At 43.8% G+C, this 25181-nt stretch overlaps 1 protein-coding gene across 1 annotated transcript; it reads right to left on the bottom strand.

Moving 5' to 3' along the window:
- Window positions 1-752: 752 nt before the first annotated feature.
- PSMD9 (proteasome 26S subunit, non-ATPase 9) lies at window positions 753-24138 on the bottom strand. Its single transcript, XM_055322981.1, has 6 exons — window positions 23926-24138; window positions 20397-20499; window positions 15777-15988; window positions 13368-13469; window positions 2760-2848; window positions 753-2416 (listed from the first exon to the last, which is right to left on the bottom strand). The coding sequence occupies exons 1-6, from the start codon at window positions 24061-24063 to the stop codon at window positions 2389-2391; spliced, it is 672 nt and encodes a 223-aa protein (XP_055178956.1). The 5' UTR covers window positions 24064-24138; the 3' UTR covers window positions 753-2388.
- Window positions 24139-25181: the final 1043 nt, after the last annotated feature.

The raw sequence follows: 25181 nt of genomic DNA, 5'->3' as shown, positions 1-25181 counted from the left end.
CCAGCCTCCAGGGCCACGGTTTTCTCCTCCACGCGCTGCTTAGCTACGGTTGCCACCCAAGCTCCGTCCCCAAGCTACCCGCCGTAAAGCTGAAGGGCGGGACGGTGGCCACGTGCCCAAGGCTCACGCCCCCTGGCGGTCCCCAGAGGGACGCGAGCGCCACTGCCCGCCCCCGGACGAAATTAGCCTTCCTTGCCAGGCGACTCTTTCTTCATCTCCCCCAACTCCCCGCCCCCCCCCCCCCCCCAGGCGCTGAAGACCGAGAAGCTGAAGTGGTGCATACTTGGCAGTTCTGACTCTCCGAAGGCTTGACGAGATGAAGTATGAGCTGTTTGGTAAAAGTCTCACTTTATTTCCCGGTCTCATAGACGCGGCACACAGATCGGCCCTCCACGCTTTCCCAACCGGCGCTACATGCTGTGTGCAGTATTTTCGCTAGCTGGGATTACACACTATTTAGGTTACATTATCTTGCTGTTCTCATCACAAAATGCTTCTGCAAAACCAGCTTGGTTCAGCCTATTAGCATCATTTCAAAGTGACTCTCAGCTACAATCTCACAGAAGACGGCACACGTCGCCATCCTGAGGCTCCTTTAAACCTGCAGGAAAGCAGCCAAAGGCACTGATGCAGAAAACTCTGGTGCTCTCATTTTAGGAGAATGTCAATGATTCTCCCTGCCCTCCACCCCCAAGCCCCAGTGCTGGTTGATTAATAAGCATACGTCTTAAAAAAAAAAAAAAGGATCAAACTGGATGATACAAGCTGTGTTTATTATAATCTGGGGCTTATAAAAAGAGACTTGAAAATACTTGGAATCAGAACGTGCACACTCAATTTAAACAGCAAACAGTGGTACGCGTGGCATGTCTGTGTCTGTAAGGGGGGAATGCATATGGATGCACTGCTAGGGTAGAGTTTTGGGGAAGACACTCAACATGAAGGCTTTCCAGTTGAGCATGAGAATCCATGGCTGGAAGCAAGAGCCCAAGTATTGATTCCTGTCAAGGCAACCTAGTTTCTGTATTCAACCTAAGCAAATCCATTCCCAAGGAACACTGGCATGCCTCAGCAGAATGGGCCATCCTTCCTCTGACATAGAAAGTGACGTGCAAGAAATGTGGGAAAAAATAGTGATAAGGTGAAGGTAGAAAGTAAAACACAGAGTCACTAAGAATCACTGAAACCCATGTGGCCCTGTGAAAGAGAGAAAATAAAAGGAAGGAAGAAGGAATCAGCATTTTCAAGGAGTCAGGTATGCACACACTGCTGGTCCCATCAGCAATCAAGCACACCTTGGCAGTTTACAAACTACTGTTGATTTGAGGGGATGACCAGGAGGTTCAACTAAAAAGGTCAAATTAGAAGATAATTTGCAATGTTTTTTATTCCAGAAGCAAAGGGAGCTTGCTGCTGTCCTGTGGGTTATAGAGGAGGAAGCTGACACCTAAGGGGGCTACCTGGGGAGCCTCCTGGCTTTCCCTATTCTTCAAGGGAGCAATGTGCCTGGGAGGTAGAGCTGCTGAGGATGTAATTTCTGTATCCAGAGCAGCAGTGCCATAATGCAAATGCAGATGCAGATCCCACTCACTAACGGATGATGTTCTTGAAGTGTTGGTCAAATCCTGACTTCAGAACCACTGTTGGTTGGTTCTGTCCAAATTTTTTTTTAAAGTAAGCTCTACACCCTGGATGGGGCTTGAACTCAGAACCCCAAGATCAAGAGTTGCATGTTCTACCCACTGAGCCAGCCAGGTGCCCCTGTTCTGTATAACTTTTTCTTTTTTTCAAGATTTTATTTAAGTAATCTCTATACCCAACATGGAGCTTGAATTTACAACTCCAAAATCAAAAGTCACATGCTCCACTGACTAAGCCAGCTAGGTGTCCCTGTCCAACTCTCTATAAGAATGTTCTAACTCCTGTCAGAGCTTTGGTTTGGAGGTTCACAAGAAATTCAGTTGGCACCGTACGTTAACTAAATTTAATTTACATAAAAAAATTTTTTAAAAGGGAATTCGGTTAGGGTGATAACATCTTCATATCAGCACTGAAACCTGTGTTTATTCAGGAGGAAAAATCCTAAAGAATAACATCCTATCAACACCTGCCAGAATAACTCCCACCCACTTCCCCACAATCCAGAAAACTCCCATTTACGGCCATCGCCTAATTCGCAAAAGATGCCAAGCACAAATCAAGTTAACAATGCCTTAATCCCAAGAGGTTACACTGCAAGGCCACAGCGTTTCCATCACCCAAAAGTCCAGGCTTCCAGCTTCCTCCAAATCCTTAAGCTTCCGGGAGAGAAGAGAAGGAAGAAATTCCCACCAGACCCACATCCAGGGCAAGGGAAGATGGTTTCCTATTACTGTTCCCTGGGAACAATCATCTTTGCAAAGGAATAATGTTGCAGCTGAAAGAAAAAAAAAAAAAAAGAAAAGAAAAGAAATGACATAAGTTTGGTGGCTCCAATCAGAAGACCAAAAAGGGAGCCCTCTGAGTGATTCACCTGCATTCTTTGTCTTTTAAATCAAATGCCCAGTTAGTGAAAGAATGAGTGACCAGGGCTCCTTCTACCTCCACACCTGCAATCTCATTCGTGCTTCAAGTACTTATCAGGAGTTTCTACAAGCGATCTGGGGAATACCATCATTTCCCAGTAGCCACCCTACCTCCTCCCCAGAGCTTTATGGCTGACAAACACTCAAGTGAAAACTGACAGGGCATCGTGTAAGTGAGCAGAAATGATACTTTACCCCAGCAGTCCTTTTCCTGCCCAGCGGGTCGGGACAAGTCTAAGCTGATGTTTCTCCCCTCTGCGGATCACCGTCACATTGAGGGGTTTCTGAAAGGAAAATAAGCTCATTTTATAGTCAACCTGTTTAGTATTCAAAAGAGATTCAAACTAAAATGCCGAGATACTGATTTTTGCATGTCAGAGTGGTAAGTATGCTTATATTAATAAGCGTAATCCTGCAGTTGTCAAGAGTGTAGGGGACATGACACCCCCCCAATGGGGTTGTGAATTGGTACTATCCTCATGGACAAACACATCTCTCCAAAAAAATTTTTTTAAAAAGGCGCCTAAGATACATTTTACAAAAGTACAAGATAATATATGAACAAAGTGTTACTTCTGGGACTGTTTATAAATTCAAAAACTGAAAACACCCAAAACATCCCTTGATAAGGTATTAGTCAAATATAGGATAGTGAATGAAGCCGTTTTAGTAAAAACAAAACGAGCAAAGTATGAACCCATCTGAATATACATTTTTTGTTTAATTTTATTCATTTATTTTTTTATGCTCTTTTTTTTAAGTAGGCTCCATGCCCAATGTGAGGCTTGAACTCTCGACCCTGAGATCAAGAGTTGCATGCTACCAACTGAGCCAGCCAGGCGCTCCTGAATATACCTTCTAAAAGGGCATATTTGTTGCTTCATGTATACAAAGCTTTCTGGAAGATATCCAAAAAAACTGTTAACAATGGTTACTTGCAGAGAGAAGCACCAGGAGTTTGGAATGAAAAAAAAAAAGATGACATTTATTTCTATACCTTTTTTTTTTTTTAAGACTTTATGTATTTATTTGAGAGAGCAAGAGAGCACAAACAGGGGCAGGGGCAGAGGTAGAGCGAGAAGCAGGCTTCTCCACTGAGCAGGGCGCCCAACATGGGGTCCCATCCCAGGACTCTGAGATCATGACCTGAGCTGAAGGCAGACGCTTAACCAACTGAGCCACCCAGGCTTTATATTTTTATATTTCTTTGTACCATGTGTATGTATTACTTTATATTTTATATTTTTATATTTTATATAAAATATATATTTATATATATATTTTTTGTACGTGTATGTATTACTTTAATGTAAAAATTAAAATAGAATATACACCAAGGAAACTTAAAAATAACAAGGTGCATTAAAATTTAGAACTTTTGTCCATCACAGGATACTATCAACAGAGTGAAAACTCAGAGAATGGGAGAAAATATTGGCAAATTATATATCTGATAAGGGATTAATATCCAGAATATATAAAGAACTCCTACAACTCACAACAGCAAACAATCCAATTAAAAAATAAGCAAAAAATTCTAGAGTAGACATTTCTCCAAAAAAGATAAACAAATGGCCAAAAGCACATGAAAAGATGCTCCACATCACTAATCATTAAAGAAATGCAAATCAGAAACCACAATGAGGTATCACTGCACATCCATTAGGATGGCTACTATCCAAAAACAGGAAATGACAAGAGTTGGCAAGAATATGGAGAAACTGGAACATTGTGCACTGCTACAGGCGAATGAAAAATGGTGTAATCACTGTGGAAAACAGGATAGCTATTCCTCAAAAAACTGCTAACAGAAATATCACATAATCCTGCAATTATTTTTTTTCACAGATTTATTTGAGGGAGAGAAAGAGAGCATGCAGGGGAGGGGCAAAGGGAGTCCTAAGCAGACTCCACACTAAGTGTGGAGCCCCAAGCAGGCCTGATCTCATGACCCCAAGATCACAATGTGAACCAAAACCAAGAGTCAGATGTCTAAACAACTGTGCCACCCAGGTGTCCCCACATAATCCTGCAATTAAACCTCTTGGTATACACCCCAAGAATTGAAAGTGGGGACTCAAACAGATATTTGTACACCCCTGTTCATTATTTATAATAGCCAAAAGACGGAAGCCAACCAAGTGTTCATCAACGGATGAACGAATAAACAAAATGGAGTATTATTTAGCCTTAGGAAGAAGGAAATTCTGACACACACAAAATGGATAGACCATGAAGACATTATGCTAAGTGAAATCCATCAGCCACAAATGGAGAAATATCGTCGGATTCTACTGAAAGTGAATTCAAAGAGGCAGAAAGCAGATTAGTGATCACCAAAGGCTTGGGGAGAGGAGAATGGGAAGTTGGTATTTAATAGGTATAGAGTTCCAGTTTGGAAAGTTGAAAAAGTTCTGCTGAGGGATGGAGGAGGGGGCTGCAGAACAATATGAATGTACTTAATGCCAGAGAACTGCATACAGAAATGGTTCAAGTGTTAAATTTTATGTTATGTATATCTTATCACAATTTTTAAAAATTATAGCAGATCTATCAATGTAATCTCTAAATCTGCAAAGTAAAGCAGTAAGAAAAAAACAAAAAGATGCCACTTTTCACCTAGATGGTCAAAGAATAAGACTGCCAATAGCATGGGCAAGAGGAGTCAAGAAACAAGCCCTTGTATACACTGCTTGAGAAAATGTGAACTAATCCAAACTTTTTGGAGGGCACCCTGACAACATCTATCAAATCTGTAAATGTGCATTGCATATGACCCAGTAATTCCACCTCCAGAAATCTGACAGAAACCCTCATGTAAGACAAGAATATTCACTACTCCATTGTTGGTGATGACCAAACATAGGGTAAAACCTCAATGTCGGGATGCCTGGGTGGCTCGGCAGTTGAGCATCTGCCTTCTGCTCAGGGTATGATTCTGGATCCAGGGATTGAGTCCCACATTGGGCTCCCTGTAGGGAGACTGCTTCTCCCTCTGTCTGTGCCTCTGCTTCTGTCTCTCATGAATAAATAAATAAAATCTTTTAAAAAATGGGCAGCCCGGGTGGTGCAGCGGTTTAGCGCCTGCCTTCGGCCCAGGGCGCGATCCTGGAGACCCGGGATCGAATCCCACGTCGGGCTCCCGGTGCATGGAGCCTGCTTCTCCCTCTGCCTGTGTCTCTGCCTCTCTCTCTCTGTGTGACTATCATAAATAAATAAAAAATTAAAAAAAAAATCTTTTAAAAAATGGGCAGCCCGGGTGGCTCAGCGGTTTAGCACTGCCTTCAGCCCTGGGCCTGATCCTGGAGACCCAGGATCGAGTCCCATGTCAGACTCCCTGCATGGAGCCTGCTTCTCCCTCTGCCTGTGTCTCTGCCTCTCTCTTTCTCTCTCTCTCTCTCTCTCTCTCTGTGTGTGTCTCTCATGAATAAATAAATTAAAAAATCTTTAAAAAAAAAAATAAAAAATAAAAAAATAAAAAATCTTAAAGAAAGAAAATCGCTTAGTTTAAAATAAATAAATAAATAAAATAAAACCTCAATGTCTGGTATGGAGGGCTAGTCACATAAAAGAGGGCATACCAAGCAAAATGGAATACAATGAAGAAGGTACCCCACCTGAAAATCCCCTCAAGGGGGACGGAATCCAGAATGCTATGTAAAGTAGGTCTTGTTTGTCTTCTTTTTCAAAAAGCAATCACTATAGACATATTCATCCACACTTAAGAAATATGTGAGAGGGGGGATCCCTGGGTGGCTCAGCGGTTTAGTGCCTGCCTTTGGGGCAGGGCGTGATCCTGGAGACCCGGGATCGAGTCCCACATCAGGCTCCCTGCATGGAGCCTGCTTCTCCCTCTGCCTGTGTCTCTGCCTCTCTCTCTCTCATGAATAAATAAATAAAATCTTAAAAAAAAAAAAAAAAAAAAAAGGAAGAAAGAAAGAAATATGTGAGAGATACACTGATGTGATTCTGGTTTTAAAAATGATACCCCTAGACAAGCTAGAAACCCAGAGGTCATCCTTGACATGGGCTGGGTGTCATATTAAAGCCCATATACTAATATCCTAAAGGTCTCTCTGATTTACCCACTTCCCGCTGCCCACTCACCAAAGCCACCATCACCCCTTGACCAGGGTGCTAAAACTGTCAGCCCTCCAGTCAGCTTTCTCCCTAGCATCTGGAGAAATCTTTCCAAGACACAAGGCTGCTTACATCTGTTACCCTCAGTTTGGGAGTGTGCATGGCTCTCTACTGCTCCTCAGTAAAAAAAGAATGAAATCTTGACAGTACCACAAGGCCTCACACGGTGTGTTCCCTGCCAACTTCCCAGATCTACCTCCTCCCCACCTACCCCTTCCCTCTTTACTCTGGGCTCCAACCATCTTCTCTGGCCCTCTCCCCTCAGGGACACAACCCTACTGGAAGGTTCCTCTCCTTATATCGCTACCAGTCCCTAGGCTTGATCAACTTTTTTTTTTTTTTTAAGATTTTATCTTTTTAAGTAATCTCCACACCCAACTCAGGGCTCACTCACAACCCTGAGATCAAGAGTTGCATGCTACATTGACGGAGCCAGCCAGGCAACCCCAGGCCTTGATCAACTTCTAACACTCACAGGTCACATCCTCGGGAATGTTATCCTAACCGCAGTCATTGCCTTCCTAGCCTCCTCAAACTTTTCCTTCATAATACTCATGAGGGTGTATAATTACGTTTGATTAGTACTTGTCTCCCTCGCTGAAGTGTTTGCAAGGCAAGGGCCTTCTGTTTATCTGTGCTATTGCCGCCCTAGTGCCTGCACCTTGCCAGCACTTAAACAGAGCAGGGAAGGTAGATAGGAGGAAGAGACCTAGGACTTCTTTTCTTCAAAAACTTTTGTTTATTAATAAAGAAGACTTTTTTTAATTGAAGATTTTTTTCCCTTTGAAAATACATGCATTTGATGTAGAAACCCAGCTTTAGGAAGTTACCAAAAGAAACAAGAGATTCATCTACCAGAGTACTAATTTCCAGGTGTCCATAAAATTGGAAACTACCTAAACGTCTAACAACAGAACATGGTGGGTTTTGTTTTGTTTTGTTTTTTTACCATTTTTCTCAAGTCACAAAGTGGACCCTTGATTCTCAAGTCGGACTCTGTTTCTGGGAGGCCCTGAGGGGGTAAGGTCTCCCCACCTCAGCAGCTCAAGTTTTATCTGTTTGATACATTGGAATTCCCCAAGAAATTCCATTGGAAGGAAAGGTACTGTTGCTTAAATGTTCAATAACTACTTTTGTGAAGAAGGATTCATAATGTTATTAACTACAGTCACCATGATGTACATGAGAGTTCATAATAATGTTGTATTGCCTATTTGAAAGTTGCTAACAGTAAATCTTAAAAGTTCTCATTACAAGAAAAAAAAACTGTAACTATGGTGATGGATATTAACTAGACTTACTGAGAGGATCATTTTGTAACGTATATAGATAATGAATCATTATGCTGTACGCCCATAACTAATATAATGTTACATGTCAATTATACCTCAATAAAAAAAAAAAGAAGGATTCATGATCTCTGAAAAGCTTAATAATCTATTAACTAGAAAAGACAGACTAGGGGTAGCCCCAGTGTCCCAGCGGTTTAGTGCCACCTTCAGCCCAGGGCATGATCCTGGAGTCCCGGGATGGAGTCCCACATCCAGCTCCCTGCATGGAGCCTGCTCCTCCCTCTGCCTGTGTGTGTGTGTGTGTGTGTGTGTGTGTGTCAAGAATAAATAAATAAAATCTTAAAAAAAAAGAAAAGACAGACTAGCAGCACTGGCGTGGCTCAGTTGGTTAAGCGTCTGCCTTCTGCTCAGGTCATGATCCTGGAATCCTGGAATCCTGGGATCGAGCCCCACATAGGGCTCCCTCCTTGACAGGGAATCTGCTTCTCCCTCTGCCCCTCCTCTCTCTCTCTCAAATAAATAAATAAAATCTTTTAAAAAAAAGGCAAGACAAGACAGACTAAAAACCAGTAGCTGCTATCACTAATCACCAAAAACTGGAAAAAACCTAAATGTCCCTCACTGGTAAATGGGTAAACAATCTGACATTTATCTACACAGTGGATCACTACAGAGCAGTAAAAAGGAGTGAACTACAGATACACACAACAATGTGGAAGAATCTCAGATGTAAGATGCCAAGTGAAAGAAGCCAGATTTAAACGGCCATACAGAGATCCCTAGTGGCTCAGCGGTTTAGCACCTGCCTTTGGCCCAGGGTGTGATCCTGGAGTCCCAGGATCGGGTCCTGCATTGGGCTCCCTGAGTGGAGCCAGCTTCTCCCTCTGCCTGTGTCTCTGCCTCTCTCTCTCTCTCTCTCTCTCTCTCTGGGTCTTTCATGAATAAATAAATAAATAAAATCTTTAAAAAAATAAAAGGCCATACATATTGTGCAGTTCCATTTATAGGACATTCTTGAAAAGCTAAAACTGTAGGGATGGAGCACAGATTGGTGGTTGGGTGGGGTGGAGGCTGGGGGAGGGGTTAACCATGAAAAGATATGAGGCCATTTGGGGGAGGATGACAGAATTGCTCCATATCTTCAATACAGTGGCAGTTCTCAGACTATGTACATGTGTCAAAATTCACAATAGTGTACACTGAAAAGGGTGAATTTTGCTATAGGTAAATCACACTTTAATAGCCAATAGCTCTATATGCTGGTATACGAACAGACTGACCCCAGAAGGACAGGAGACTTTTCATTACATGTTCTTTGGTTCTGTCTTAAACGTGTCTGTGTATTAACTCTCCCAAAAAAACGAGAGACATATTTACAAAACAAATCCGTAACGAGTCCAGACAACTGCCAAGTTTAAAAGCATGTGCACCACAGTACACAAGACACACGAGCAAACCACTACACTAGGAAGTCCAGGGAAAAGGAGTGAAAAGTTGAGACTCTGGGTAAACATAGCAGAATCAACCTGCTTCTACAAATCTCACTAACATGATGACAGGACAGCCAAGGGGAAACAAAAGACCACCACCACAGGACGAATAATTAACATGGCAGGAGACTGCAAAGACGAAAGAGGGCACCAAAATAAAAAGCCAACAGAAAGTGGACAAGTGGTAACTGAGCAAGTAGAGAAACTAGACACCCTGTGTAGTGGTTCTAGAAAATGCCCATAAATTCTTTGATATTCCTTCAAGATGTAAAGGCTAATGATTCCCTTGCTTTTGAACGTGGGCTGGGCTTGGTGAGTCGCCTTTAATGAACAGAATGAAGTAGAAGTGATAATGCATGTCTTCAGAGACCTGGTCAAAGAAGGCACCACTGCCTCCTCTGTGCTCTCGCGTGGACCGCTCGCTCTGGGGGAAGTGGCTGCCATGCTGCAAGCGCACTCCAGCAGCAGTACAGAGGGGCCCGAGCCATGAGGAATTGATGCACCAACAGCCATGTAAGTGAGGCATCTCGGAAACAGATTTTCTAACCTCAGTCAGGCTCTCAGATAATGGCAGCCGCTGCCAACACCTTGACTACACCCTCATTGAGACCATGAGCCAGAACCACCCAGCTAAAACCCACTCCTGACGTCCAAGCCTCAGAAACCGTGAGACATAATAAATTTAAGCTGCTAAGTTTACAGTAAGTTTATTTTTTTACTTACCAATAAATAACTAATACACCCTTTATGGCAACAGGTTAAAAAGAAGCTGACAAAGAACAAATGGATTTGTTCCAGAGAACCCAGGAAGGTTTAGTACAAACAGACCAATGGAACAGAATAAATACTTCCACTTATAGGAATCGGAGAGATAATAGAGGTGGCGATATAAATAAGTGGGTAAAGTATTAACTATTCACTAAATAGTATCTGGACAACTACTATCCATTTGGGGGGGTAGCCTACCTTATACCATTCACAAAATTAATTCCAGATGAGGTATATACTAAGTTGTTGTATATACAACAAATGTCTACATAGTATCTTGTATATAAATGTTCACAAAAGTATTCACAATAGCCAAAAAGTGGAACCAAACCAAATATCCACCAACTGATGAATGGATAAGTAAAATGTATATTCGTACAATATGATATGACCCAGCCATAAAAAGGAATGAGGTACTGACACCTGCTACAACATAGACAAACCCTGAAAACATGATGTTGAGCAAAGGAAGTTAATCACAAAATATCATGTATTATGTGATTCCATTTATATGAAATGTCCAGAATAAGCAGATCCATACAGACCAAGAGTAGTTTAGTGCTTAAGGGGTTGGTGGGTAGGGGGAAGGGGCAGTGATCACTAATGGGCATGGAGCTGCTTTCTGAAGTCATGAAAATGTTTCTAAAATTGATTGTGGTAATAGATGTACAACTCTATGAATATACTAAAAACGACTGAGCTATGCAGGGTTTTTTTTAAGATTTTATTTTTCTAAGTAATCTCTACACCCAACATGGGGCTCAAACTCACTTCCCTGAGATCAAGAGTCACATGCTCCACAGACTGAGCCAGCCCAGTGCCCTGAGCTAGACACTCCAAATGGGGAAACTGTATGGTATGTGAATTATACCTCAAAACTGTTGTATAAGAAATAATGAAAGACTGGGGCACCTGGCTGTCTTAGTTGCTTAAGCGGCTGACTCTTGATTTTGGTTCTAGTCATGATCTCAGGGTTGTGAATCAAGCCCTGTGTTGGGCTCCATGCTGGGCATGGAGCCTGCCTAAGATTCTCTCTCCTTCTGCCCTTCTCCCTGCCTCTCTCTCTTCCCTTCACTAAAAAAATAAAAATAAATAGATCAATTCCACATGGATTAAAGAAAAACTAAAAACAAATCCATAAAAGCATGAGAAGTTCTTTAAGCAGACACAAAATGCAAAAACCATAAAGCAAAAAAGTGATGAATCTGGCAAAATCAAACTCTTGAACCTCCTCCATGCAAGTGCAGACTGGTGAAGGTGTCAGTGTGAGAATGAAGGCCTGACAACTGGCTGGGGCACAGGTACCAGCCGGCTGTTTCAGCCTAATGCCTGCCTTCCAAAGAGTTACACATGGATGAGCAACGCAGCCAAACAGCTGAGCAGGCACAAGACAAACCAAGAATTACTGTCACACTGAATACTTCATTTGGGAATGAAAAACTTTTGTAGATACTTTCTATGGACTTTGAGTCCCTGTTTCTCCTGCAAAGTGTGGATCTTTGCCAAGATAACTTTTGTGAAAGTTACATTCCTGAGCCATGAGCTGAGGTGATCAGGTAGAAATGCTATTTAAAGGCATACTATTCCAGAAACTGGTGGATTGCAGCCAATTTTGAATCCCAACCCTTATTATATTTCCAAGGATTGAAATTGTCAAACTGCACATGAATCATGTTCTAAGGTACTACTGTGTGAATAGTGCTTTGCTACTGTGCACTGTCCCTTCTTTCTTTAAATTCTCAGGTATGGTTTTGGCTGGGAAGACCTTGTCATATTAACAAATGTAACAAAATGGTTAACTAACTTAAAAAAAAAAAACTTTCAAAGTCACCATAAAGTAAGTTAAAAGACAAGGAGATAATCAGGAGAAACATATACATCATGAAAACAGGCAAAGGTTTAGTATCTGGAGTATGTTAAAAAAATTCTTACAATTTGGGTGCTTGGGTGGCTCAGTCGATTAAGCATTTGCCTTCGACTCAGGTCATGATCTCAGGGTCCTGTGATAGAGCCCCACTGCCGGCTCCCTGCTCAGTGGGGAGTCTGCTTCTCCCTCTCCCTCTGTACTCAAGCTCTCTCTCTCCCCTTCTCTCTCAAATAAATTTAAAAAATCCTTTTTTTAAAAATTCCAACAAATCAATTTTTTTAAAAGGACAAATAGCCCAATTAAAAAAATGGAAAAAATATAAACAGACAATCCACAGAAACAAAAATATGAACATTAATCCAAATATAAAATAAAGATACTCAACCTCCCTGGTAATCAGAAAAATACAAATTAATGTAAGATGTCATTTTAGCAAAAATGTTAAAAGATCAGTAATAAAGAGTACTACTGATGATATGGTACACTCATAATGTTGGTCGGGACACAAATTAGCAAAACTTTTTTGAACTACCTATTATAAGTGTGCATAATACACTGAGAGCCTATAATTCTACTTTCTGGGTTTTTTGTTTGTTTGTTTGTTTGTTTTACTTTCTAGTATTTATATCAAGAAGTTGCCCGTAGAGACATCTGGGTGGCTCAGTGGTTGAGCGTCTGCCTTTGGCTCAGGGCGTGATCCTGGAGTCCTGGGATCGAGTCCCACATGGGGCTCCCTGCATGTTTCTACCTCTGCCTATGTCTCTGCCTCTCTTTCTCTGTCTCTCATGAATAAATGAATAAAATCTTAAAAAAAAAAAAGTCATCTGTGAACAAGGATATATGACTGTTCATGCTAGAATAAAACCATAAATAACCAAAATGTCCACTGATAAGGCAGGGGATGGACAAACTGGAGTCCATTCCTACAACAGAGTGCCATGCAGCAGGACAAAAGATCAAGGCATGTGAAAGTGAAAAGATTCCCTGAGAAACACTGTTGAATGAAAGAAGGGATAGGAAGTAGGAAAAGAGTATTTATATAGGGTGGCTGCAAAGGCCTAGCCCAGGTATCATTTGTACAAGATGAGGGATACACATAAGGGAGAAAAAGCATTCCAGACAGAGAGAACAGCAAGTGCAAAGGCCCTGTGCCTGAGCTCTCTGAAGGCAGCAAAGAAAGACCCCAGAGACAATTCCTGGCATTGGCAATTCTAGGGTTACTGACCAGATGTGACCTCCAACTCACCCCCTCACTGTGCTGCACCACACTGCTAATGTTATGCAGAGACTGGAAGTTTTGGGTGTTCACAGAGCCAAACTCCACAATCTCATCATCCACTTGCAGACCCTAAAGAGAGAAGAAAAACAGAAAATCAGGGTAGAGGTTAAATGTGCTTCTGGTGTTCTTTACCCTTTCATATCCAATTTAATGTCCAGGCCAACAGCTTGTTTTCTACTGGGAAGAGTGGTAGGCACAAAGCAAAGAGGCACAAAGGGGGCCAGATCTATCTGATGTCTGATAAAAGCTGGCAGTTGTACAGGCCTTAAAGAATGTGGGGAAAAGCCAAATGCTATCTTCTGGGGTCAGGGGCGAAAAGAGACAGGCTAATCTGGGCCTATTTTGTTCAGGGGTCAGAATTTAGGCAATTTTGCTCTACAAGTCTCCACATGCACAGACACCAGGCTGACCCAGGAATAGTGTGACCCATTCATCCTAAGAACACAGATCACAATTCATTCATTCCTTCAACTAGTATTTGTCATGGGCCTATTACAGCTCTGTGCTAGAGCTGTGGATAGAGAAGTAAAACAAAGCTCATATAGAACCATCCTGTAGGGATCCCTGGGTGGCGCAGCGGTTTGGCGCCTGCCTTTGGCCCAGGGCGCGATCCTGGAGACCCGGCATCGAATCCCACATCGGGCTTCCGGTGCATGGAGCCTGCTTCTCCCTCTGCCTGTGTCTGCCTCTCTCTCTCTCTCTGTGACTATCATAAATAATAAAAAAAAAACTTAAAAAAAAAAAAAAAGAACCATCCTGTAATCATTAAAGACAGTTGGCAGGACCTGGATTCAGGACCCAGTTCCATAGATGAGGAGCTATGTGTCCTGGCACCAGTTACTTCAGGTCTTAGAAGCTTTATTAGTGGGTAAAAGGTGTTAAGATTAGTGCCTACCCTATATCAACTACATATTCACATAAAAACTTGATCATGATGTTCAGAGTAACATTATTTATAATGGCCAAAAGACAGAAACCAAATGTTCATTAAGTGATGAATGGATAAAAACAATGTGATAGGGGATCCCTGGGTGGCTCAGCAGTTTGGTGCCTGCCTTTAGCCCAGGGTGTGATCCTGGAGACCTGGGATCGAGTCCACGTTGGGTTCTCTGCATGGAGCCTGCTTCTCCCTCTGCCTGTGTCTCTGCCTCTCTCTCTCTCTCTCTCTTGTGTCTCTCATGAATAAATAAAAAAATAAAAAAACAATGTGATATATCCACACAATGGAATATTACTCAGCCATAAAAAAGAAAGAAATAGAGATACATGTTCTGTTATACATGATACTAAGTGGAAAAAGCCAGTTATAAGGGTCATATAGGATTCTATTTATATGAAGCAGAAAGCAGACTGGTGGTTGCAAGGGGCTGGGGGAGATGGGTTGGGGGGGAGTGATGGCTAATCAGTAAAGTTTCTTTTTAGAATAATGAAAATGGGGAGGCCTGGAGGGCTCAGCGGTTGAGCGTATGCCTTTGGCCCAGGGTGTGATTCTGGGATCTGGGATTGAGGCCCATGTCAGGCTCCTTGCAGGAAGCCTGCTCTCCCTCAGCCTGTGTCTCTGCCTCTTTGTGTGTTTCTCATGAATAAATAAATAAATAAAATCTTTAAAAAAAGAAAAAGGGGTAGCCCAGGTGGCTCAGCGGTTTAGCGCCGCCTTCAGCCCAGGGTGTGATCCTAGAGACCCGGGATTGAGTCCCACGTCAGGTTCTCTGCATGGAGCCTGCTTTTCCCTCTGCCTGTGTCTCTGCCCCCCACCCCTCTCTCTCTCAGGTCTCTCATGAATAAATAAATAAAATCTTAAAAAAAAAAAAAAGAATAATGAAAATGTTCTAAAATTGCTTATAGTGATGCACAGCTCTGTGAAGACACTAAAAACCATGGAATTGCATGCTTCAAATGGGTAAATTTTATTGTGTGTGAACTGTATCTCAATAAAGCTGTTTAGAACTTAAAAACATGCCAGGTAAGGTCTAGAATTCATTTGGCAATACAGCCGGTGCAAAGCAAAGACGCAGTAAATGGCAGCTACAGTTGTCCTTCTCCTGTCTACTACTCAGTGCCTGGCTAAAATAAGTCAAGAAGAGATCTTTTCCCCCTGTCGGATATTTATCACCTTCTTCCTTGGGTCTCAGGCCTCTCCCTGACCAGGTTAGTGGGCAGCAGGGGCTGACTCCTCTCTAAAACCTGGCCCCAGCACAGGGCTGGGAAGCCCAGGGCTCAGTCAGTATTTGCTAAATAAGTGGGTATGGTCAAGCTGCAGCATGGACAGACACTGGGTCTGTCTATCCACGGTCCTGCCCCACCCACCCCACCCCAAGGCTACCAGACCCATAGCACCCTCCAGGTGTGGATTTAGGTGGTGGAGTTCTGGCTTACCGCAATACTGGCAGGGGAGCCAGGACTGATGCTGTTCACTTTGGCGAAGGCCTGAGGGGGGCTGCGGCCCTCACTCTGGCCCAAGTTGCGGCCCATGGCCTCTTCATGGGCCTCGGCCATGTCCCGAGCCTGCTTCTCCTTGTCTCGAGCATGCAGCTGGTGTAGGGCCTCTTCCACCTGCTTCATGACTGCCTTGTGATCATTCTGTAAGCCTGGGAGAATGCCACATTTGGGAACAAGGAAGCCAGCTGAAGACACAGGACTCCCAAATTCAGGACTCCCACATTCGATCGCACTGGACTAGAGGCTGAGGACAAACCTGTGGCCGAGACGGGGGTCACGGTCACGAAGCTCAAAGTCTAGTTAGGGAAAGAGGTCAGGAACAAGTAATTACTAACATCTGATTACTGTTGCTGAGGGCTAGACAGCCAGGACAGGACCTTGCTAGTCTAGGAGACCAGGAAAGACTTCCCAAAGGCAACATTGTTTCAACTGAGACTTGAAAAGGTGAGCAGAAGGCCACCTGGGTGGTTCAGTGGTTGAGTGTCCGCCTTCAGCTCGGGTGGTGATCCCGGGGTTCCTGGGATCAAGTCCTGCATCAGGCTCCCCATAGGGAGCCTGCTTCTCCCTCTGCCTCTCTCTGTGTGTCTCTCATGAATAAATAAAATCTTGAAAGAAATAAGGGAGGGAGGGAGGGAGGGAGGGAGGGAGGGAGGGAGGGAAGGGGAGGGGAGGGGAGGGGAGGGAAGAAGGAAGGAAAAGGTAAACGGAAGCAAGAAATTGCTGCGGTGAATCCACAGCCACCACCTCAGATGCATACAAGGGGCAAGTGTGGTGGCCATGCAAATCAGTGAAGTGAGCTGCGTGTAAGAAGGACTTCACATTTTCTAACAGCCCCACAAGGAAAAATGATGCCTAAATCCACTAACACATGGCAGGTGATGTTTGGTCTGGAAGAACAGGAGAAGAGCTGGAAATTAGGAATTTGGGGGTAAAATTCTCTCACTTTGTTTCAGTTCTGATAGCTACTTCAAAATGTAGCAAACTGGGGCCCCTGGCTGGCTCAGTAGGAAGAGCATGCGAGTCTTAATCTCTGGGATTGTGAGTTCAAGCCCCATGATGGGTGTAGGGATTACTAAAAAAAAAAAAAGTCGAGAATCACACCAGTCCAGTAAGTTATTGCTGCAGGCCAGTCTAGCACAGTGGCTGGCATTTTGACAACTTTCAAAACCTAAAAACAATTTTCTTTATTGCTGTGGATCCCACACCTCTATTCAAGCTAGGTCACTCACAAGCTTCATTTTTGATGAGTTTCAGAGGCCAGAGCTGTCAACTGACACTACCTGCCAATCCATGTCCAATGTTTGTGGGGCACAGACTTTCGGACTTTCCAGATGCCCTGACTGTGGGCATGCACAGCTACCTGACCTGGTTCCTCTGCCCCTATCATCTTGGAGCAAAGGTGAAGCCCTCAGATATAATGGGACTCTGGTACTCAACCCACAGGAGCAGATGCAAGAAAAGAACCCAGATCTGGGCCCATGGTTGGCAGAGCACGCTGACTCCTGATCTTGAGGTTGTTAAGTTCAGGCCCCACATTGTATATAGAGATTACTTTAAACAAACAAACAAACAAACAAAACCCCCAAACTTGAATAGGTAGAGACATCTGACTGGGCAGGAAGACTTAAAATGGTGTCGATGTATAATATATAGTCACTCTTTGACTAGAAAAGTTCCTCTGGATAGTAAGCTCCATGAGAACCCTCAGAACCTTCCACAATGCCTGGCACACAGGAAGCACCCAACACACAGCTGACAGTGATAGGATGAATGACTTTACTTTCAATATACTGCAATTCTAACCAAAATTTTAAAAAAAATTTATTTTCCTAAACAAAATGTTTCCAAAGCCTATTTCAAAAAACGAACTTGCAACTGTAACAAATGCAGTCTACTAATGTAAGATATTAATAATAAGGAAAAGCTGGGTCCAGACTATGTGGGACCTCTCTGTATTATTTTTCCAATTTTTCTGTAAACCTAAAACTGTTCTAAAAAATAGAATCCATTTTTAAAAATACAAGAGAGGTGCCTGGTTGGCTCAGTCAGCAGAGTGTGCAACTCTTGATCTCGGGCTCATGAGTTCACTTAAAAAAAAAACAAAAAGGGATCCCTGGGTGGCGCAGCGGTTTGGCGCCTGCCTTTGGCCCGGGGCGCGATTCTGGAGACCCGGGATCGAATCCCACGTCGGGCTCCCGGTGCATGGAGCCTGCTTCTCCCTCTGCCTGTGTCTCTGCCTCTCTCTCTCTCTGTGTGTGACTATCATAAATAAATAAAAATTAAAAAAAAAAAAAAAAAAGAATGTTAATGTTAACATTAACATTAACATTATAAAAAAAAAAAAAAAAAAAAAAAAACAAAAAGAAGATCAATAAGAATTGCTCAACCAGGTTCTTAAATATAATAAAGTCATTAAGATAGTGTGATATTGGGGCACCTGGCTGGCTTAGTTGGAAGAGCATGAGACTTGATCTCAGGGTTGTGAGTTCGAGCCCCATGTTGGGTGTATAGATTACTAAATAAACTTAAAAAAAAAAAAGTGTGATTAGCAAGGAGATGTATCAACAGAACAATGCAAAAAACTAAGAGACCTAAATATGTCTGAAATTTTCCTATGTAATACTGCTAGCATTTCAAATTAATGGAGAAAAAATAGGCTACTTAATAAATGGTGTTGGAACATCAGGGTAAACATCTGGAAGAAAATAAGCCAGTGCTCTCTCTCTCACACGTTACACTCTGCTTCTCAAATTTCCCCCAGAATCCTAAATCACAAAGAAAGCAGGCCACATCCCTGGGGAGTCTGAGGATTAAACCAAAAGCCCCCAAATTTCCCTCCAGTCTTGACATGGTTCTTCCCTACTCTGTATCTTCCACTTGTTTCAATACAAAAATGGTATGCTTCTTTTCCCAAAATTTTCAAGGAAAAGTGATGCTCTAAGATGTTGTTCTATGATTATATTGCAGCTTTGCGGAACATTTGGCACCTCAAGAGGTATCTCACTCCTGTGGTAACTACTTATGCCTCCAGAAGGAAGCTCGGCCTTATCAAAACATGCTGCACATGGAATCAAGATTCAAACACATAAAACAGAGGTCAATGAGGGAAAAATGTGCATGATAAATTCCCCTCTAATAAGACTTTGTGGTAGAGGCTGCCAGCTGCCCACCCATGGCAGAGGTGAATAAAGCCCCCAAACATGTTCTTGTGGTAGCCACCAGAACCTGTCAATGTTACTTTCCATGGCAAAGGGGGCTTTACAGATGTGGTTAAGTCCAGGGCACTGACTGGGGAGATCATCCTGGATTACCCAGGTAGGGGGCCAAATGCCATCACAAGGGTCTTTGTAAGTGAAAGCAGGAGTGAGAGAAAGAGGTGAGATGGTGGGACCAGAGGTTGGGAGGTACAGCTCCTGGCTTTGGAAATGGGAGGAACTACGAGCCACGGGACACAGGCACCTCCAGAAGCTGGGAAAGATAAAGAAATGGGCTCTTTATCAGAGCCTCCAGAGGGACACAGCCTTGCCAACACTTTGATCTTAGTCCAGTGATACTCATATGGATCTCTGATTATTATAAGGCAATAAATTTGTGACACTTGAAACCACTAGTCTAGGGTATTTGTTACAATAGGACCAGAAAACTAATATACTACCCAACTGCTACGTACAACTTATTCCTCAACTATAAACAAATAAATGATTTTATTTAGGATAGTGATATGACCACCATGGAGTACATACCCCAACATGTCTTGCAGGCAGAGGGGCCTAGGAAGTGAAAGCAGAAAGCAGTGCAACAAGGCGGGGCTGGGATCTACAGGAGAGTTCCTTAAAGGGAGAGTCCTGGGCAGCAAAGGACCTTCTCCCCTTCCCACCTTCGTCCTTCCCTTCCTTCCTGCTTGGTGCATGGACATGGTGACCCTAAAGTTGGAAAACATGTCCAAAGGATGGCACAGCCTGGGATCTGACGGCCAGCCCTGCTCTGCTTCCCTCCAAATGTCTATACTGAGGCACTGAAGGCTCCTGTGTGAGTGACCGCAGTCAAGGCACTATCCTTACCAGCTAGATGCATTTCCTAACACATAACTAGTTTGATCAGGATTGCAAGCAATTTTTTTTTAAGATTTTATTTATATACTCATGAGAGACACAGAAAGAGAGGCAGAGACATAGGCAGAGGGAGAAGCAGGCTCCTCACAGGGAGTCCGATGTGGGACTCGATCCCAGGATCACACCCTGAGCCAAAGGCAGACACTCAACCACTGAGCCACCCAGGAATTCCAAATTTTTGACTCCGGTTTCTATCATCACTTTGAAAAAGTTTCCACAGTGAAGTCAAGTCTTTAAAAACAAAATGAAAAATGAAACCATAAATTTAGAAGCCTAGAGGCCAACCCATTTTCTCACTCAGTCCCTGGATGCGGACAGTGAGCTAATCCCATCAGGGGAGAAGAGAAAGAAGCAGAGAATATGGAATAGTGAGATCATGCTTATTTGTGTGCCTTCAGCCATCCTTGCTGGAAGGCTGGGGATTGGCTGCACGCACACCACTCACAGACGATGTTGTGCCTGGCAGTTCGGACTTGGTACAGGTCCACGTCTGACCGAGGGTAGCCCTCGCAGTCCACCAGTGGCTCATTCATCCCCACGCCCTTTTGCTGGAGGGAAGAAACATGGTTAAGATTTCACAGGTATGAAGTCCTCAAGACATTTTTTCCCTTGCAGCCATCATAAAGGCGACAGGAATGAAAGCTGCCACATACTGATCAGACAGTACAGGCCACGTACTTTCCCCAAATGCTCCCACAACCACCCTCTGTGGTCAGGGGGACGACACACTATTTTTCTTTTTACTGACTTTTAATAACACAAGTAACACATCAATCTGTGCTCCTCTTTTTAAGTCAGACAGTGCAGATAAAACTAAAGACTCTTTTGAGCTTCATCCCCAAGGCCAGCCTCTTGGACTCCTCCAAACCCTCCTTCCAAAAGCAGCTGACACCTGGCTGGTGGCCTTCAAACCCAGAGGGGAGTGAAAGCCCCAAAGAGCATCCAGCTGTGGCAGGACTTTGGTTCTTCCTGAAAGTAAAAAGGGATCTAAAAGGGATTTCAAAGAGGTTTTCATCCCTCGAAGGGCATACTGTTATCAACTGCCATTGGGAGAAGGAATTGGGTGGCTAGGGGACAAGGAAGGCAGAGGGACTTCATTTTCTATTTTTTTGTAGTCTTTTTGAATTTTGATCATGACACGTATTCCCTATCTAAAATGACACATTTAACATTTAACATTTTAAAGTCTTTTCCTACATTAAGTCAGAGGATGGTGCACAATGGCAATGAAACTCGTCCTGTGATGGAGGGCAGAGGGTTTCCAGTCAGTTAGACTTTGATTTGAATCTCAGTCGTGCCGTGTACAATCCGGGTGCCCTTGGTTGAGATCTCCCCTCTCCAGAGGGAGATCCATGACACAGAGAAGATCATGTGACCAGGGGCAGAGGAGTTAGACCACCACAAGCCAGGGATGGCCAGTGACCACCAGAAAATAAGACAGAGGCACTGAACAGATTCTCCCTCAGATCCCCCAGGAGAAACCAACCCTGCCGACAGCTTAGATTTCAGACTTCTGGCCTTCACAACTGTGAGAGAATGAATTTCCATTACTCTGGTCACCCAGTTTGTAGTAATTTGTTATGGGGGCTCCAGGAAATTAATACATATAAAAGTAATAAATCATGGCTGAATTATTAGTCAGCATAGAGGAAAGCTGCCCAGGGAATATATGTACTGGGATGAGGGATCCCATTCACTTCTCTCCCTTTCTTTCTAGAAGCCACTGGGTTACACCTACCATTTCCTATTGAAGCCCATAGTTTACCTTAGGCTTCACTCTTAGTTTTATATTCTACAGGTTTGAACAAATGTATAATGACATGTACCCATCATTACAATCCTATATGGGATACCTACACTGCCCTACAAATCCTCTGTGCTCCATCTATTCATCCCTTCCATCACTTTGGATCCCTGCAACCACTGATCTTTTTAATGTCTCCACAGTTTTGCCCCTTCCAGATTCTGGTTGAAATCCTACAGATGCAGTCTTCTCAGACTGGCTTCTTTCAGTTACTTATAAGCATTTGGGGTTCCTCCAGGTCTTTTCATTGCTCACTAGCCCATTTATTTTTAGCAGTGAGTAATATAGTCTACTGTTTAGAGGTTCATTTTATTTACCTATCCACCTAGTTAAAGACATCTTTGTTGCTTCAAGTCTTGGCAATTGCGAAATCAGCTGCTGGAAACATCATGAGGATTTTTGCGTAGACATGTTTTAAACTCCTTTGGGTAAATACCATGGAGCACAACTGCTGGATGGTATGGTAAGAGAATGTTTAGCTTTGCAAGAAACTTTCATATTCCTACCAGCTCTGGATCAAGAGTTCCCCCACATCCTCAACAGCATCCGGAGTTGAACTGTGATGAATACTGGCCACTTAGACACATGTGTAGTAGTACCTCATGGCCGTTTTAATTGGCATTTCTCTGATGACACATGACATATGTCTTTTGAGATACACGTTTTAAATTCTGATAAATTTTATCTACTTTTTCTTTCATTGCTTGTGATTTTGGCATCACATCTAAGGAGGTTTTGCCTGACCCAAGATCACAAAAATTTACTCCTATGCTTTATTCTATAAGATTTATGGTTTTAGCTCCTCCCTCCTTTTTAAAAAAACAATCACAGAGGAGGGCTTCAGGCTTAAAAGCTTTCAGCCTATAACTGTAGCTAGTAAAAAGGAACAAACATATCACCTTGGTATGCATTTTTACCTTATGCTAAAGGGGGAAAAAATCCCTTTCTCATATGCTGTAAAGTTACAAAATTTTCATTTAAGACAAACATATTTAAGTAAAAAAGTGAATCAATATAAAGAAAAATACCAAGGGAATAGTAGTACAGGAGATATTATGGATATAGCATCCTGCTTGAGGTAAAAAGTAAAGTTTGGAAAATTGTTAGCATAATGCCTGAAAACACAAGTTCTGGATTCAACGGGCCTGAGATCTGAATCTCATTTTGTGACTCTAAGCAAGTGACTTCTCTTTTCTGAGCTGGGTAACATACAAACTTCACAAGGTGGTTGTGGATTTCATGATATAACATACACACAAACCAGCACCCTTCAGGCATAATAATCAGCACCCTGCAAAATGATACCCTGGTCTTTTGATGCTTGGATTTTACTCTCATCACCTAAAATGCATTGCATCCATTCACCCTATATAGGATGTATTTAATTTATTCTTCCTCTGCAAATTGATTTGTGGTTCTACACTAATTGGCATAAGAAAAACTACCAGTTTGGGGGCTAGACAGACCTGGGAATAGCCCCACCACAGCCACTTCTGGTTACATGACCCTAGACAAGGGTTTGCCTCACCCTGGGCCTCAGTTCCCTTACTTGTCACTCAAAGCTCGGTCTTTAGAGTAGTAGCATCAGCATCGCTGGGAATTTGCTAGAAATAGATCATCTGCACCTCCGCGCCCCGTCCTCATCAGAAACTGAATTTTAACAAGATCCCCAGGTGCTTGCCAAACATAATGAAAGTTTACGAAGTTCTGACGTAAAGTGAGTTAGCAAAGCACAGATCTTCTGGTACACATTCAACAAGCACCAACGATGGCGGTGATTATCACAATTTATTAGCTCTGTGGCCTGAGGCAGGTTGAAGTAACGCCTCTGTTTCCTCATCCCTAAAATGGGGGGAATGGTAGAACTCTCACTTCAAAAAGCTGCTGCGAGGGTTAAAGGAGCTAACCACGTAAAGCAATTAAAACAGCCCCCAAGCGCCCAACACACGGTAAGAGCTCCACGAACGCTTGCTATCCTAGGCCAGTCGTTCTCAGGCGCTATCGTTAGTTGCTTACCGCCTACTGCCGACAGAGGCCGCAGTTGCCGCGCTCTGGGCCTCCCAGGGAGCGAGAGCTCCACCGCTGAGCGCTCAAACCCAGGCCGCCCCGGCCTCCCCATTCTCCCAGGCTGCCCCCCACGCCCGCTCAGGAGCCCCGAGCCCCCACTCACACTCTCCAGTACGTCATAATTGGCTTTGATCTGCGCCTCGATCTCCTCCTTGCGCCGTATGAGCTCCTGGATGTCACTGACAGTCACCGCGCCGGCCTGCGGGGAGCCTTCGCCCTGCCTGGCTTCCCCCTCCGACATCCTGGACCTCGGCGCGGGATGCGGGACACCAGGCTCCCCGGCTTCCGGGATGCGGCCGCCGGAAGAGACTGCGGCTACGGCTCCGCCCGCGGGCCAAACTTCCTCGAGCATCAGCGAGCCTGACTTGGGGAGGGGCCTGCTGGGGGCGGGGCGCCCGGAAGCCACACCCCGCTGGGACAAGTGTTCTGGCGACTAGGGAAGACCAGTCTGGGGAGGGATGGGTTCCAGGTCTGTCACCAGCCAGAACAGGATGATCTCTCCCTCGGTGACTCATTTGCTTTCCACATTCATTCAGTAGACATGTATTGAGCGCCTACCATATGTTTGTGCCAAAGCGCTGTGCGAGGCGCTCCAGTTGAGCTCCTCAAATCTACCCAGCCCTTGAGAGATAACGAAACACATTCAGATTCCTTATCCCCCATTTTTAAAATATTTTATTATTTTTTCTTTTTTTAAAGATTTTATTTATTTATTCATAGAGACACAGAGAGAGAGGCAGAGACACAGGCCCAGAGGGAGAAGCAGGCTCCATGCAGGGAGCCCGATGTGGGACTCCATCCACGGTCTCCAGGATCACGCCCTGGGCTGCAGGCGGCGCTAAACCGCTGCACCACTGGGGCTGCCCGGTTTTATTTATTCATGAGAGACACACAGAGAGAGGCAGAGACACAGGCAGAGGGAGAAGTAGGCTCTCTGCGGAGAGCCCATGACCCCAGGGCCACACCCTGAGCCAAAGGCAGACGCTCAACCACTGAGCCATCCAGGTGCCCCCTAAGATTTTATTATTTTTAAGTAACCTCCAAACCCAACATGGGGCTGGAACACACAACCCCAGAGATCCAGAGTTGCATGCTTCACTGGCTGAGCCAGCCAGATGCTCCCCTTATCCCCCATTTTACAGACCCTACAAGCTCAGGTTCAAGTCTGGTTCTGGCCACTTAATGCAACCTACATGACCTTAGGTAAATTCCTTCACTGCCCTGAGCCTATTTCCTCATCTATAAAAACATTGGATATTGACAGATATCTCAGGGCTGTGATTTTGCTAACAGCTATTTATTGAATGTCTCCTATATGTCATACACTGTCCCAGGAGCTGGAAAGATAAAGAACTGAGT

Source organism: Nyctereutes procyonoides, unplaced genomic scaffold (assembly GCF_905146905.1).
Source record: "Nyctereutes procyonoides isolate TBG_1078 unplaced genomic scaffold, NYPRO_anot_genome, whole genome shotgun sequence".
In the NCBI taxonomy this organism is placed as follows: domain Eukaryota; kingdom Metazoa; phylum Chordata; class Mammalia; order Carnivora; family Canidae; genus Nyctereutes; species Nyctereutes procyonoides.
This window is presented reverse-complemented; position numbering and strand designations above follow the sequence as displayed.

Excerpts from the sequence above, each read along its gene's own strand:
- PSMD9 (XM_055322981.1), bottom strand. The coding sequence starts at position 24,063 with ATGTCGGAGGGGGAAGCCAGGCAGGGCGAAGGCTCCCCGCAGGCCGGC. Across the intron at positions 20,500-23,925 it reads ATTATGACGTACTGGAGAGT|CAAAAGGGCGTGGGGATGAA; the intron begins GTGAGTGGGGGC and ends TCTTCCCTCCAG. Across the intron at positions 15,989-20,396 it reads TGCCAGGCACAACATCGTCT|GCTTACAGAATGATCACAAG; the intron begins GTGAGTGGTGTG and ends GCATTCTCCCAG.